The 15,077-nt window shown below is 52.6% G+C and overlaps 1 protein-coding gene and 1 pseudogene across 1 annotated transcript in view; both read right to left on the bottom strand.

Annotated features, from left to right (window-relative positions):
- The window catches only part of UPK1A (uroplakin 1A), a 10,941-nt gene extending 3,133 nt beyond the window's left edge, over window positions 1-7,808 (bottom strand). The window contains exons 1-5 of the mRNA XM_004715797.3: window positions 7,728-7,808; window positions 5,024-5,224; window positions 2,707-2,781; window positions 2,483-2,590; window positions 304-483 (exon numbers count right to left, since the gene is read on the bottom strand). Coding sequence (XP_004715854.1) covers window positions 304-483; window positions 2,483-2,590; window positions 2,707-2,781; window positions 5,024-5,224; window positions 7,728-7,808 — 645 coding nt within the window. The remainder of the gene's footprint in view (window positions 1-303; window positions 484-2,482; window positions 2,591-2,706; window positions 2,782-5,023; window positions 5,225-7,727) is intronic.
- Window positions 7,809-10,142: 2,334 nt separating this feature from the next.
- Window positions 10,143-11,143, bottom strand: LOC115870365 (annotated as a pseudogene).
- Window positions 11,144-15,077: the final 3,934 nt, after the last annotated feature.

Below are 15,077 nucleotides of genomic sequence, written 5' to 3'. Positions count from 1 at the left end.
GGAGAGGAGGAGAGATGGGGAGGGGAGGGGAGGGGAGGGAAGGAGAAGAGAGGCAAAACCCAAACCAGACTCACAGGCACGAGTCCACTCTGACTCAGGACTGCCCTCTTCGCGAGGGGAATAGAAAGCCCTATCTTTCTCCTGGGCCCTATCTTTCACAGGCCCGGCCTGTGGTTTTAAACTGCTGGCCTTGCAAATCACAGCCAGATGCCGAACCACTAAGCCACCAGGGAAAGAGGAAGGGGCAGCATGGGCTAGCAGGGTGGGAGAAGATGGCCAGACGGACAGGGAGGGGCAGCATACCTTGGTGAAGAGGAAGTCCTCGTGGCCGATGCGGCAGCCTTCCTCGTTGAGCGGGATGAAGTTACCAGTCCGGCGGCAGCACAGGGGCGGCCAGGGAAACACCACCTCGGGAGTGGCCTTCCGGAAGGTCGAAGTGAAGTTCACCCAGTCCATGGGCCCAGAGGTGCCGCAGCACTGCTGCTGCAGAGAGAGGCAGGGGTCAGGCAGGCGAGGGCTCAGAGAGGGTGGCCGCTCACCCGAGGCCACACAGTCCTGTACTATCATAGCTCCCCCAGGCCTGGGGCCTCCTTCAAAGTGGAGGGGGTGGGTGGTGGTGGTGGTGGTGGTGGTGGTGGTGGTGGTGGTGGTGTGTGTGTGTGTGTGTGTGTGTTGGACTTGAGGTGAAACCTACACTTAAGTTTTGTTAAATAAAGTATATTTGTTTAATTAGTTGCTGACAAGACCTGTAGTAAATGTTATGAAAAGGTATGTGTCTGGAGTTTCCTGGTCCTCTGGGCATTTGACAAGAGCTCTGGTGGATGGTGGGCTGCGCATTGAAACTGCTAACCACAAGGTCAGCAGTTCTAAACCACGAGCCTCTCCCTGAGCAAGCTGGGGCTTTCTACTCCTGTGAAGAGTTTGCGTCTCGGGAGCCCATAGGAGCAGTTCTACCCTGTCCTTGGGGCTCAGAATCGACTCGGTGGCAGTGAGTTTGGTATTCTGGTTTGGGGGGTATTTGCATCGGTGGCTTGGGAATGATGCAGACCCAGGTGGAGGTGCTCTTGCTGGGGAGAGAGCATCCTTCAAGCACGGCTTCAAATTCTGACCAGCTGTGGGAGTTGGACCAAGAAGGACCCCCGTCTCCCTTCAACATCCACTTCCTCCGGCTCAGGTTGAGTTTGGTGGAGTGTTGGCTTGTTCCAGAAGCCAACTTAGCTCCTTCCTTGGTTTCCCGGTCTTTACAGAGCTGACGGCAGCCTGTCCCTCATGGAGGGGTGGTGAGAGACGCAGAAGCTGTGAATTCAACCCAAGCTCACTGCCATCGAGCGGATTCCGACTCATAGCAGCCCCATCGAACAAGGTGGAATTGCCCTGGTGGGTTCCGTAGAAAGCCCCAACTTTCTCTTCTGCAGTGGCGGGTGGTTTTGGATTGCTGGAGGCTCAGTGGTTATGGATTGGGCTGTAGCCTTCAAGGTCAGCAGTTCAAAACCACTAGCCTCTCACAGGGAGAAAGAGAAGGCTTCCTGAGCCCAGAAAGAGTTACAGTCTCAGAAATTCACAGGGCAGGTCTATCCTGTCCTGTAGTGTTGCTGTGAGATGGCATTGACTCAATGCCAGTGAGTTTGGATGGTTTTTTGGGTTTTTTTTAACCTTCCAATTAGCAGTACAATGTGCCACTTCCTATGCCACCCGGGCTCAGTGTCAAGTAGAAACGGTTTGCCAGCATTATTACGGTAGCTACTATTGTCCCTCGTTACTGAGGCGGTGTGGTGCAGTGGGTAAGAGCAGGGCTCTGGACCCAGGCTGTCAGGTTCCAGTCTCAGCCCTGCCACTTGTCACCGTGCACCTCTGGCCAAATGACTTCCCTTTCGGAACCTGTCCCTCACCGGACAGAGGGCAAGGAGTGGAGCCCCCCTCCCGGCGGGGAGGGCTGTGAACGCTCACTCATTTACCTCTCTGGCTAAGGCCCAGGCTTTCCTGTGAGCCCCTGCCCCCTGCCCTGGCTACCTGTCAGGGACTCGTGAGCCCAGGCGCACCAGAACGAAGCTCTGCTTGGGCCAGCACCATGCGCAGGGCTCATGGCTGGCTTTTGGAAACAGAGTACCACCTCTTTCTTCCCCAAGCTCTCTTGGGTCCTGTTCCGCGTCTTCCCACTTCCATCGAGTCTGCCGGCTCATATAGGACTGTACAGGCTGGGGAGTTAACTGCCCCTGGTGGGGTTCAGAGACTGCCGCTCTTTAGAGGTGTAGAAAGCCCTGGTCTCCCCCGGAGCAGCTGGTGGTTTCGAACTGCTGACCTTATAGTTAGCAGCCCAACGTGTAACCACGATGCCACCAGGGCTTCTTGTTCTGAGTCCGCCCAACATGCAAACTTCCACTGAGAGAGAGGGGTGGGGGGTGGCTACCTTTGAGGGGCATTGCCTGAGCCACGGAAGATGAATAGTCCACCACCCCTGCTTCCTGTCCCGCATGTAGGCTACCTCCATCATGATGCGATCCCAGAGGCGAGTCAGCTCCTGGCCCTGGTCCGTGTCGGCGCTGTAGAAGGTCAGCATCTGCTTGGTGATCAGGGATGGGTTGGACACCATCTGCGGAGGGCCCGGAAGAACTCGGTCCAGCAGGCAGCCCCCCAACCGCCGGAGCCCTCACCACCACCCTCTCCAAACTCTCCCGGCTGCGGGGCCTCCGCCCGGTCCCGGCTCACGTAGTCCCGGTGGGTGTAGGACGTGATGCAGGAGGCGCACTCGAAGATGTAGACGATGAGCATGAGGACCAGGTACTGGGGAGACAGGCGGGGGCGGGGCGGCCAGTCAGGGACCAGTCTGCGGAGCCACGCCCCCTTAAGGACCCATCACTCAAACTCACTGCCGTCCAGTCAATTCTGACTCACAGCGAGACTGTAGGACAGGGTCGAACCACCCCCGTGTGTTTCTGAGACGGTAATTCTTTAAGGAGCTCCGGAGCCTCTCGCCCCGCAGAGCGACTGGTGCTTTAGAGCTGCATCTAAGGCATAAATCGCCATGATGGCCCCCGGGCTCCTGAAAGGATGGCCCCGTGGTTGAAATGTCATCTCTGTGGAAGAGCTCCTGTGAGTTTGTGAGGTTGTCACTCTCTACGGGAGCAGAGAGCCTCATCTCTGGCCCCCGGTGGTGGCTTCAAACTGCTGACCTTAGTTAGCTGCCTCAGGGCTAACCCACTACACCAGCATCTACATGGTGCGTCTCCAGCTGTGTTCTGCACCGTTGCTCTAACTTTTCAGTATGCTGAGATTTTCTGATGCTAAATGTTGGGTAAAATAAAAGTCACGCAAAATCGTTTAGATATGCAAAACCTTTCCCAATAGTTTACCATTGGCTTGGGATCGGTAAAAGGCAGGTCTATTTAAAAAAGCCAGGGAAAGAGAGAGTGATCTCCCAAAGATGTGATTTGGGCACCTATGAGGGATTGGAAGGAAGATAAGAGGAAATTAGGGTGCATTTCACAAGGTGCACCAGAACGTGCTCCGAGCGAAACAAGAGAGCTCTCTCTGGTTGGTGCTTAATGAACTTTAGTTCCAGCTCTCACCCCTCACCGAATCCTTCCCTTTCCTCACCCCTCCCTCCCTCCCTCTGGGGTGGGGTGAGGGTGGGGGCGCCCAACTCTGGCCCCGTGAGAGCAGATGCTACTGTAAAACAAGCCCGCCTGCTTTCAAACAATGTCCTTATCTCCCAGCGAAATGGGCAATGGGCACGGCAGGTATTTTCAAGTCAAACCACTGGGTGTCTGGAATGTGCTTCAAAACACTCCGGCGGGGTGGGCACTGTGGGCCAAGGGTGGGTAGAAGAGGCCGGTCAGCAGAGCCCTTGGAACCAGGAAAGGGGCTCGTAGGGGACAGCACGCCATCTGCTTGAAAGTTCCCACAGTCGAAACGGTTTTGAGGTCTTAACTCATGGCAAACTAGCAGGAGCTGTGGGTGGACGTTTAGAATGTTGGTCAAAAGGTTGTGCCAGGATTTACATACGGGCATTCAAAGGCCAAAAGGAAGTAAAGGGAGGAGTGGAAGAGGAGGGGAGGAAGGAAGGAAGAGCCTTCCCATAATTCCCTCTTGTTCAAGGTAGAGCCCAAGTCCTTACCAAGACTCACAAGGCCCACCTGGTTGGCCCACCTTCCCTTTCCCCACTCCTGCCCCTCACTTCTCTCCCTGCCTCCCTGCCCTCATCCCTCCTCCTCAGTAGGACACACCCACCCCCCCTCAATTGCTTCAGAGGCTCTCTTTTCTACCTGCTTGCCAGATGGGGAAAGTGAGACTCAAAGAGGCCAACAGCCCAGGTGGTGGATGGGGAGGGATTCCTCTACACAACGCAGTTCTGAGACTCCTGGAGTGGTTCCTTATCAATCAACAGGTTCCTACTGGGTCTGAGTCTGGCTAGCAATGAACACACGCACTAGCCGCAGAAGGGGAAGCTGGGGGCACTGAGGCAACGGTTCAAATGCACCAGCCACACTGCGGACCAAGACAAGCTCTGCTGCTGTCAAGAGGGACACCCTTAGTGGGGCACCGAGACGATGTTCACGGCCGTGGAACAATTTGGAGAGGAACCTCAACGAGGGCTGGACAACCCAAGAGCAGGAGCAGCAGCACTGACTTGGACATGTAGAGTTGTTGACTTGCAGAAGGGCTTCGTTGGGTCTATTTCTACCCAAGTTGAAGAACAAAACCATAATTACATGGATAACAAGGAGCACCAAGAAGAAGAAACGATTCTACATTTGGTCATGGTAGAGATTGTACAATTCTTCTTGATATGATGGAGCCATCGAATTGTGTGCTAGGTGGATGAAGAGCCAATAAAACTGTTCAAAAAAAGTTACAATCTGGGAAACTCACAGGGGCCGCTCCCCCCATCCCTCAGATCGGCTCCCTGGGAGCCGGCGTCGCCCCAGCGAGCCGTGAGTCGGTTCTGAGCAGCTGCAGGGGTTGTTCCGACGACCTTTTGGCCAAGTGATCCCTAACCCCACCTGGCTTGATTTGGGGACCTCACCGTGAGAATCATGGACCTGCGGCGGCAGAGTGCAGCGCCCACGCCGAAGCTGGCCACCACGAAAAAGGAGAAGCCGCAGAAGATGGCGATCCAGGCGCCGGCGAAGACATCATCCTTGCCCGAGACGCCCATCAGCGGGTACACGCGATACTGGTCAGCTGTCACCCACACTGTCTCGGCAAACAGGGCTAGGCCTGACAGCTGGACAAGGCAGCCGGTTAGAAAGTCCCTTCCCCACTTCCTCTGCCCCCTGGGTGGAACGGGCACCAGGTAACGGGCTAAGGCATGGCCTGCCCAGGGTGACCTGGAGGCTGGAAGGAGATGCTGCAGCCCAGCCCAGCCCAGAGGAGATACCCAGATAACCCACCTGCCCTGAATAGCATTGCCATTCCTTACAGCAGGGGTCCTCAAACTTTTAAAACAGGGGGCCAGTTCACTGTCCCTCAGACCCGTTGGAGGGCCAGACTATAGTTTTAATTAAAAAAAACTATGACAAAAATTCCTATGCACACTGCACATATCTTATTTTGAAGTAAAAAAAACAAACGGGGCAAAAACACCCGGCGGGCCAGATAAATGTCCTCGGTGGGCCCCATGTGGCCCGCGGGCCGTAGTTTGAGGATCCCTGCGCTTACAGAGTGAAGCAATTCAAGTTACAAGCGAACCCAGCAATTCTACATCCGGGAATCAATCCTAGAGATACACCTGTCCTCCCGTTGTTTAGATGCTCTCAAGCCAATTCCAACCCATCTCGACCCTGTGTACAACAGACGGCAATGGGTCCTGATCCATCCTCACAACCGTTCCTACATCTGAGCCCATGGTTGCTGCCACTGTGTCCCTCCATCTCCATGAGGGCCTTCCTCTTGTCCGCTGTCCCTCCACTTGGCCAAGCGTGATGTCTTTCTCCAGGGACTGGTCTCTCCTGACAACATGTCCAAAGCATAAGATGATACCAAGGGTTCAAGTAGAAAGCCAATGTGTAGAAACTGAGGATGGCAGCCCATGTACAAATATGCTGTATACAATTGAGGTATGGAATGTTGTAAGAGCTGTGAAAGCCCCTAATAAAGTGATTAAAACAAACAAAAAGTACATAAGATGAAGTCGTACCCTCCTTCCCTCTAAGGAGCATTTCGGACTGCCCTCTTTGGGAAGTCCTAAACCCACAGGGGTCCCCTGGCGGGCTGGGTGCAGTGGCACCAGGGCACCGTCCAGAGGTCGCTGCGTGATGTGGAGAAGGGGGAGCGGGGTAAGGGGCTCTCAGGGCTGCAGTGGAGAGATGGCAGGCTGCCCCACCAGGAGCCAGAGCGTGCGTGTGCATATGTGTACGTGTGTGTGCATGTGTGCGTGTGTCTGTGTAACAGGCCGTGCAAGGAGCTACATCTGGGTGGGGGGATATTTGCAGATGTGCCTTTATTTACTTAATGCCATTTTTGTGAAACTGAAAATCTTGCTACCTACCAGAGCCCTGGTGGCGCAGTGGGTGATGTGTTGGGTAAAGTCGGCGGTTCAAACCCACCAGCCTCTCCGAGGGGGAGGCGTTCTGCTTCGGTGCTGCTTCTGGACAGATGGACAGACTGGGAGCCCTCAGGGGCAGTTCCACTCGGCCCTCCAGCGGAGCCACGAGTGGGAATCAATTAGACGGTGGGGAGTTGAGTATCAGGCTGAGGGATGGGAAGCAAGGAACGGGGTGGTGGGGAGGCTTCTCAGTGGACGCCCTTTGACAATGAAAGCGAACACTTAATGGAGCACGTGCTGAGAGCCAGACACCGGTCCAAGGAGCGGCCCTAAGTGTGATAACAATGATCAGCCATACAATCACTCTTGTCGTTAAGACCAGACTCCCTGCAGCGGCGTCCACACCGACTCACAGCAACCCTATAGGATGGGGTAGAACTGCCCTCGGGGTTCTGAGACTGTCCCTCTTTACAGGAGCACATGCCTCATTTTTCTCCTGTGGAGCAGTTGGTGGTTTCGAACTCCTGACCTTGCTGTTAGCAGCCCAACGCATAACCACTATATCCCCAGGGCTCTTCCTCTAGCGGACCAATAAAAATCATAACGAGGGGCCGAACATTGGTCTAAGCTCATTAGCCCAAGAAGCCATTTCCTCCTCACAGCACCTTACAGATGAGGAAACTGAGGCCCAGGGAATTGCACCCCATCATTAGAAAGCGGCTGAGCCAGGATGTGAACTCAGGTTAGCCGGCCCCAGAGCCAGGTGTAAGTCCACACAAAACAAAGGAATTCCAATGCCCTCCAGTAGTTCCGATTCACAGTGACCCTGTAGGACAGTGTGGCACTGCCCTGTGGGTTTCGGAGGCTGGAAGTCTTTACGGGAGAAGAAGCCCACATTCACTAGAACACCTAGTTCTGAGTCTGCTGAGTGCTTGGCAGTGACTGGACATCCATGCCGACATCGTGGGTGCCAGCTAGCACCTGCCAGGTGCTGTTCCTGCATGGAAGTCACACGGGGCCTAGAGGACCCCGTTGGCAGTCAGGACACAGAAGTCCGGGGAAGGAACGTCTCAGCTCTGAGATGAGCACCGTGGAGCGAGCAGGGGAGCTGGGATTCGCACCCAAGCTGCCGTGGCTGAATCTGCAGCACGGGTTTCCTGGGGAGTACCGCGACCTCGCCCCCACCTGAGCTCAGCAGTTTCCGACACCCACCCACCGAGTGGCCCAACCCAGGGTGTCTCACCAGAATGATGATGTTCCCCACCACCAGCAGCCCCACCACCACGGGGGATCCTTTCTCTGCCTCCTCGGCTGCAGAAGCCATCGTCCTGCTTGGGGGGCTGGGGGGGCACATGGGTAAAGGTGAGGGATGGGCAGAGGCCAGGGTGGGAGGGGGACCTGGCTCACCTCACCCCCCAGCTGCCAGGGGCTGCTTCCAACTCTCTGCAGGGGCCAGGCTGGTACTGAGCATGCCTGCACCCCACAACCCAGCAGTTATGAGCCCCATTTACACAACAAGGGCAGCCACTGGCCAGAGCCCCAGGTCCTCCCATCCCCAGACCCCAGCTCCCTGCTACACCCCCTTCAGACCCCTTCTCACCTTCTCAGCCTGAAGTCACACCGGCTCACTGGCCTCTCTGGCTACAGTGAGCCCTATATACCCCGCTTCCCCACGCACTTCCGCCCAGCACCTACCCCCTCCTGCCCTACCCCCCGCTCCTTCTCTGGCCCAGTTACAGGGAAGGAAAGGTGGTATTTGGAGGAAGGGGCAAACAGCAGGCAGGCAAACCAAGACAAGGGAGTGGCCTTTCTGAGCGCCTCCAAAAGGATTTATGAACTTGAAATTCCGGACTGTGCTAGTTTCTGCCCATTTGGGCAGGGTGGTGGTGGTGTGTGTGTGTGCGACTGTGTGTGTGTGTGTGTGTGTGTGCACACCTGCCCTGCCCATGGTCCCTGGTTCCCAGACGTTGGTGGTGGTGGCAGCAGTGGGAGGGGGCATGCATGACTAATGTCACCTAAGGTCTCTGTCCCTGGGACATGGCCTTCGGGGGAGAGGGAAGGATGCAAGTTGGAGCTGTGTGTGAATTCCCAGTCTCAGCCTTGTCTCCTCGTGCTGAATGTCACCCTGGGAAGGTGGCCCCATCACTCTGAGGTTAGGAGTCCACAAAGCTGCTCAGGTCAGGAGGCGAGGATAGGGCTGACTCTAACTGCAGTGCAGGGATGAGGTGGGAGGTTGGGGAAGCTAAGGGGAGACAGGAGAGTGATGGTGGTGGCTTGCACTGTCAAAGGGTGTGTGGGGAGAGCTAAGGGAAAACAAGTTAAGGGGGTGTTTTTAGAAAAAGGGGCAGCAGAGGAATGATTGATAATAAAATGACGATAATGTCTCTAAAAGGAACCTGAGAGATATATAAACCATAGATATAGGAATGGATGTATGAATAGATACCGTTAATTCTAGCCCCAATCTAAGAACAATTCACCCTCATGACATGGCCCTGCTCCATGCTCACCCTCATGAAGGGATCACTGAAGATACAGGTGCGACAGCAAAGTGTGGTGAAGAAACCAGATGGTGCCCGACTATCAGAAAGAAGAATGCCAGGGCTCTTAAAGAGTTGTCTCAAAATGAGCAGTCATCGAAGCAAGGCATCAACTCAGTCCACATGGAAGGAGCACACCAGCCTGCGTGTCCAAGGATTGTAAATAATAAACACAAATCCAAAGGAGGGAATGGTATCGCAGCTTTGTGAACACCAGGTTTGCAGAAGGCTGTGGATGACAGTGGAAACCCCACATCCAGCCACAGGGTCCCCATATGATCAAGTCTCCAGTGAACCCCTTCTGATCAGAGTTGAGGGATGTAAATAGTCTTGCTACCAGACAGACAGCATCATAAAGGGGACGGTGGGCAGGTAGAGTTAGGTTAAAATGTCATACCTTGTCATTTGCTCTCCCTTTGGACTTTTTTGAAAGCTGTTTTAGTTTTTAATATTTTCTGCTTTCTCTCTGGGGTTTTTCAAGCCGCCTTGTTGTCGGGTGCTTGCTCGCTCTGTATGCCTCTGGATGGTGTGCTGTGTGGCGCGTGGTTCTCTGTATATGAGATGCAGGCTGCACTGCCGGCTTTGGGGGGGGTCAGGTGCCAGGCCTTTCTTCTGAGTTGGGCTTTGTCAAGCAGCTCCCGTCGAAAGGTGGTGAACTTCGTGGCAACCCGTGAGCCTCCACTGACAGATGAACGGTAGCTGCACTTGAGTTGCATGGGCTGGGAATTGAACCTGGTTCTCTTGCATGGAAAGTGAGAGTTCTACCACTGTTAGAATCTTACCCAATGGAAATGAAAACAATAAAAAAAAAAGTCGCCAACGGAGCATGGAGCATGGATAGTTCTAAAAGGAAGCTGTTCAACATATGACGGCAGCAGTTTGCGGTCCAACTTGAATTTTCACTAGTTGCTTGAATAGACCTTCAAAATAGTGCTCATTACAGCGTAAAGCATTACAATTCTAAACAGAAAAAAAGAATGACAATTCTCCCTTTCCCTTCTGGTTTGGATGGACACTCCCAAGGATGGGACATTCGCAGTGTATTGGGGGGATCGAGTTGGGCAAAGACTCCCCAGCAGGTAAGGGCCTCTCTTCCTCTAGTGTTATTGCTGGGGTTCTTATTCCTTGGAGGTCATGTGGGCCATAAGGCCCACCACTCTGTTGCCGTAGCCAAATTCATGGTCATACCAGGAAATGAGCTTGGCAAAATGGTCACTGAGGGCAAGGCCAGCCCCAGCATCAGAGGTGGAAGAGTGGGTGTCACTATTGAAGTCACAGGAGACAACCTGGTCCTCAGTGTAGCTCAGGATGCCCTTCAGGGGACCATCGACTGCCTGCTTCACCACCTTCTTGATGTCATCGTACTTGGCAGCTTTCTCAGGTGGCAGCTGAGATCCATGATGGACACGCTGGGGGTGGGGCCACAGAAGGCCAGGCCAGGGAGTTTCCTGTTGAGTTCCAGGACAACCTGGCCCACAGCCTTGGCAGCACCAGTACATGTGGGATGATGTCCTGGGCAGCCCCACGGCCATCATGTCAGTCTCTCAGCGGGGCCGTCCATGGTCTTCTGGGTGGCAGTGATCGTGTGGACTGTGGTCATGAGCCCCTCCATGATGCCAAAGTTGTTCTGGGTGACTTTGGCCAGGGAGTGGGTGGTGGCATGCCATTGGTGGTGAGGAGGCATTGCTGACAATCTTGAGGGAGTTGTCATACTTCTCGTGGTTCACGCCCATCACAAACATGGGGCATCAGCAGAAGGGGCAGAGATGACCACCCTTTTGGCACCACCCTTCCAGTGAGCCCCAGCATCTTATATGGTGGTGAAGACACCGGTGGACTCTACAACATACTGGGCACCAGCCTCCCCCCACTTGATGTTGGCGGAATCTCCCTCCTGGAAGATGGAGATGGCCTTCCCATTGAGGACAAGCTTCCCTGTCTCAGCCTTGTGGACATCACTGAACTTTGTGGAATCATCCTGGAACATGGAGACTGTGTAGTTGAGCTCCATGAAGGGCTCATTGTTGGCAACAACTCCCACTTTGCCAGAGTTAAAAGCAGCCCTGGTGACAAGGTGCCTAATAGGGTCAAATCCCTTTACCGCGACCTTCACCGCCATGTCCCAGGGGTGTGACTGAGAATGCACAAAGATACTGCTCTCTGCTGAGTGAGGAGGAGCAGAGAGCCAGTTTCTTATTTTATCATTTTATTGGGGGCTCATACAACTCATCACAATCCATACATACATCCATTGTGTAAAGCACATCTGTGCATTCATTGCCCTCATCGTTCTCAAAACATCTGCTCTCCACTTAAGCCCTTGGTATCAACGCCTCCTTTTGCCCCCTCCCTCCCTGCGCCCCCCACCCTCATGAACCCTTGATAATTTATAAATTGGTTTGCTATGTCTTACACTGTCCGACGTCTCCCTTGTTTTGAAGTTGAGTAGTGACATGAAAGTTTCTGTGACCATTTTTATTCCAAGATATTTAAAGTCTCAACAACATAGAGAATGTAACAAAATCCACAACTTGGTCCAACGTGAGGGCCCCCTCTATATTTACTGAAAATTTTAAAAAGCAATGTATTGTGAATCCATTTGAAACTACCTGATCCCGCTCCAGGAATGACCTCACTGGCGGAGTGGGAGCTTCATCCCGGCCTCCCACCCTCTAGGTGTCACGGGTTGGGTTCATCCCAAACAGCTTACAGGGAGCACTCATGAGTCCGTAAGGAGCCCTGCTGGCATCGTGTTTACTCACTGGGCTGCTAACTGCAAGGTTAGCTGTTCGAAACCCCCCAAACCACAAAGATGGGGCTTTCGACTCCTATCGACAGTTCCAGTCTCGGAAACTCATAGGGCAGTTCCACGCTGCCCTGTAGGGTCGCTCTGAGTGGGCATCAACCCGATGATGGCAGTGAGTGTGGAGTGTTTTGGTGATTCAGTGACAGAGCTCTGACCTCCCATGCAAGAGATTCATTCAGATGGGATGCCTGGTCAAGGTACTTCGCATGCAGGCCCCCCGCCCCGCCCCACCCCAGCTGCCAGTGGTCTGTGTGCTGCTATGATGCTGAGCTTACAGACTGAGATGGACTAGGAAGGACGGTGTGCTAGTCCAGGGTGACTAGAGAAATAAATTCGTAAACACTCGTGTGTATAAGAAAGAGATTTATATACAAGAGCAGTTGAATATTGAGAAAACATCCCAGCCCGGTCCAGATCAAGTCCATCAGTCCAATATTAGCCCATATGTCCAATCTATAAAGTCCTCTTCAGACTCATGAAACACATGCAATGACGCCGAATGCAGGAAGATCACAGCTCAGTGGGTGGGAAGTCTTGTGGAGCTAGTGGCATTGTAAACATCTCAGCGCTGGCAGGGGTCTCCACGTGGCTCCTTCAGCTCTGAACATCTGACTGCCTCAAGGATGCCTCAGGTGGCTTCTTCTCAGAAATGTCTTGCAGGGAGTGAGGCTAGTCAGGTAAGAGTCTCCAAGGGAGTGAGCCGAGGGTCTTCCACCTCCAAGGAGGAAGACAGGAGTTTATGACCCGATCAACAGAGTAGATTCCACCCCTTCACTCGTAAACCTCTGAAGTCCCAAATGGACATCAGATTACATCACTACCCCAGACGGCCTGGAGGGTTACTTCAGAACATTATCCAATGAAAACTGTACGGGCCAAACAGCCAAGTACGGGGGGTGGTCGGGATGATAATGCAGCACTTTTCATTGTGTGGCAGATGGATCACCATGAGTTAGGGGAGACTCCAGGACAGCTAGTGACAAAAGCACTCAACTCCCACAGCACCGGTGTTGAAAAGGCCTTCTCTAGTGCTCCTCTACTCCTTTCCCGTTCAGTGGTACTGTGTATCCAGTGCTTGCCACTAGGGGCCACTGTGCCTTCTTGTCACGTGGGCGTGGTTGTTCCTGTGCAGGTATTTTCCACGAGGGCCCTTGCGGGTGAACGAGCACATCCTGTCCTTGCTTTTCCCGCCCAGCACGATGTTTTTAACCATCTATCTATGTTGCTCAGGACAGATTGAATTCATGGCTTCTTTTTTCCCCCTCTATTTTTAAAATCTCCCTCCCTCATCCTTCCCCTCGCCCTGTCCCCACACCTGTCCCTGGTCTCCTCAAGTCCTCAGTCTTGTCTACGGGTGTATAAACCACGTTGTTATCATCTTTGTTTTTCCTTATAACAGTGGTGATATTAAATGTTTATCTTTGAAAGACTGAGTTTGCTAAACATAATGTTGTCCAGTTTTGTCCATGTCTGGTGGTGTTTGAGACTTATCACTATTTTTTTATTTTATTTATTTTTTTAAATTGAAGCATTAGAAACTCCATCGTATGAATGTCCCAGAGCTTGTTTACCCATTCCTCTGTAGTTGGGGATTCTGGTTGTTCCCGTGTTTTTGCTGTAATGAAAATTGCTGCAATAAAGTTCGATGTGCCTGTCTGTCGCTGTTCTGTTCTCAGTTTTAAGGGTATACACCCAGGTAAGGGAGGGCTGGGCCATCCGACACTCCTATCTTATCAATGGCTCTGGTCGTTGCATCCCCTGATGGGCATCCTCCACAGTAGAGACATGCAGGCTACTTCCCGCCCACCCCCCACCCTCCACAGCACAGCAGTGGACCTCCTCACACAGGGTCTCCAAGACACTTGTCCTTCCTTCCTGACGAGCAGAACTTCTGGGTGGCGGGCGTGCACCTGTCAGACCGCCGTGCACAGAGCCGGTTTCCTTCCACACACACTAACCCTGACCCCCACTTGGTATGACCCAACGTCTCCTGGCTGACCCTCAAGTTCACTCTACAGTAATCCCTTGCCATGGTATAGATTTTCATTTCCCTTATTTTCAATGCCGTGTGAGCTTATTTTTCAGATGTTAGTTAGCTTTGGGGGTTTCTACTCCCATGCACATCTTCACATAGCTGACATATAGGCATCATTCACCAACCCTGTACAGAATGGGTTCTGGGAAGATGGCAGCCCGAGCGGGTTGAGGTCCTGACCTTTCCCAGAAATGCACCAGGCGGTACAGCAAGAAACCTGTGCTCGGCCCTAAAGGACTCCAAATTCGCAGGCAAAAAGAAGCCTTTCGATGAAGGAACCCAAGTGAACGAATCAGCGAGTCTCAGGTGGTAGGGACATTGCGTCTCTTACTGTCCTCTCTGCCCCGGATTGTCAGCTGCTGAAGACCACAACTGCAGAGCCTGCCTGGGGGAGGGGGGGGGCAGCTCTCCCCACCCCACCAACCTACTGCCCGCTGGTTGGCCCTCCTCTTGGCACCAGAGAAAGTCTTCCTGTGCTCACCCCGTCTGAAGCTCTGAGGGGGATGGCGGGCAGGACCCAGTGGTCCCCTTAGAATAAGGTGACCAGATTTTAACATTGGTAAAGTGGGACACCATTAACCGGGGCAAGAGGGGTTGAATGTTCTTGATTAAAAATTTGGTCTATATGGAGCAACAAAAATGTTCATAGAACGCAAAAATAGTATTGAAATATATATATTTTTAATTTCAACATAAGTACAATTTACAAATATAATACATTAAAAATTATGTATAGTATTATTTTATTTGTTGGCATATTTCTCATTTGAGTGCATTTTTTTAGTAGATTGCTGTTGTTGTTTAAAAGGTCATGACAACTTTCACAAGAATTTGTTAAATTATATTTCACACATAAAATGGCTTTCAAAGTCTCAACACTTAAATGTAAACTTTCTGATGTCCACCCTTTATTTATCGTAGAAAAAATGCATTCAGTAGCACCAATAGTTGCTGGTAAGGACAGCGCATATTCCACAATTTTTAGTGCATTACTGTATGGAACAGGGTTTGTTTCAAAATGATGAAATATTTCTAACCATTTGTTCTCTATTGTGATTTTTGCTGATGACCAAGATTTAATCTTTTCCTTATCAATATATATTTTTTAATAATGATACCTGAGTTAGTTAATTGTGCCAGCCTGGCCGATAATCACATGTGGTGCTGGTTGAAAAGCGGAGGGATAAATGGGTGGTGAAGCCTCGCCTTTCT

The sequence above is a fragment of the Echinops telfairi genome, unplaced genomic scaffold (genome assembly GCF_000313985.2).
Source record: "Echinops telfairi isolate 266 unplaced genomic scaffold, ASM31398v2 ScPeMD7_655;HRSCAF=1070, whole genome shotgun sequence".
Classification (NCBI taxonomy): Eukaryota; Metazoa; Chordata; class Mammalia; order Afrosoricida; family Tenrecidae; genus Echinops; species Echinops telfairi.
The sequence above is the reverse complement of the archived record's forward strand: the minus strand, read 5'-3'. Positions and strand labels throughout refer to the sequence as shown.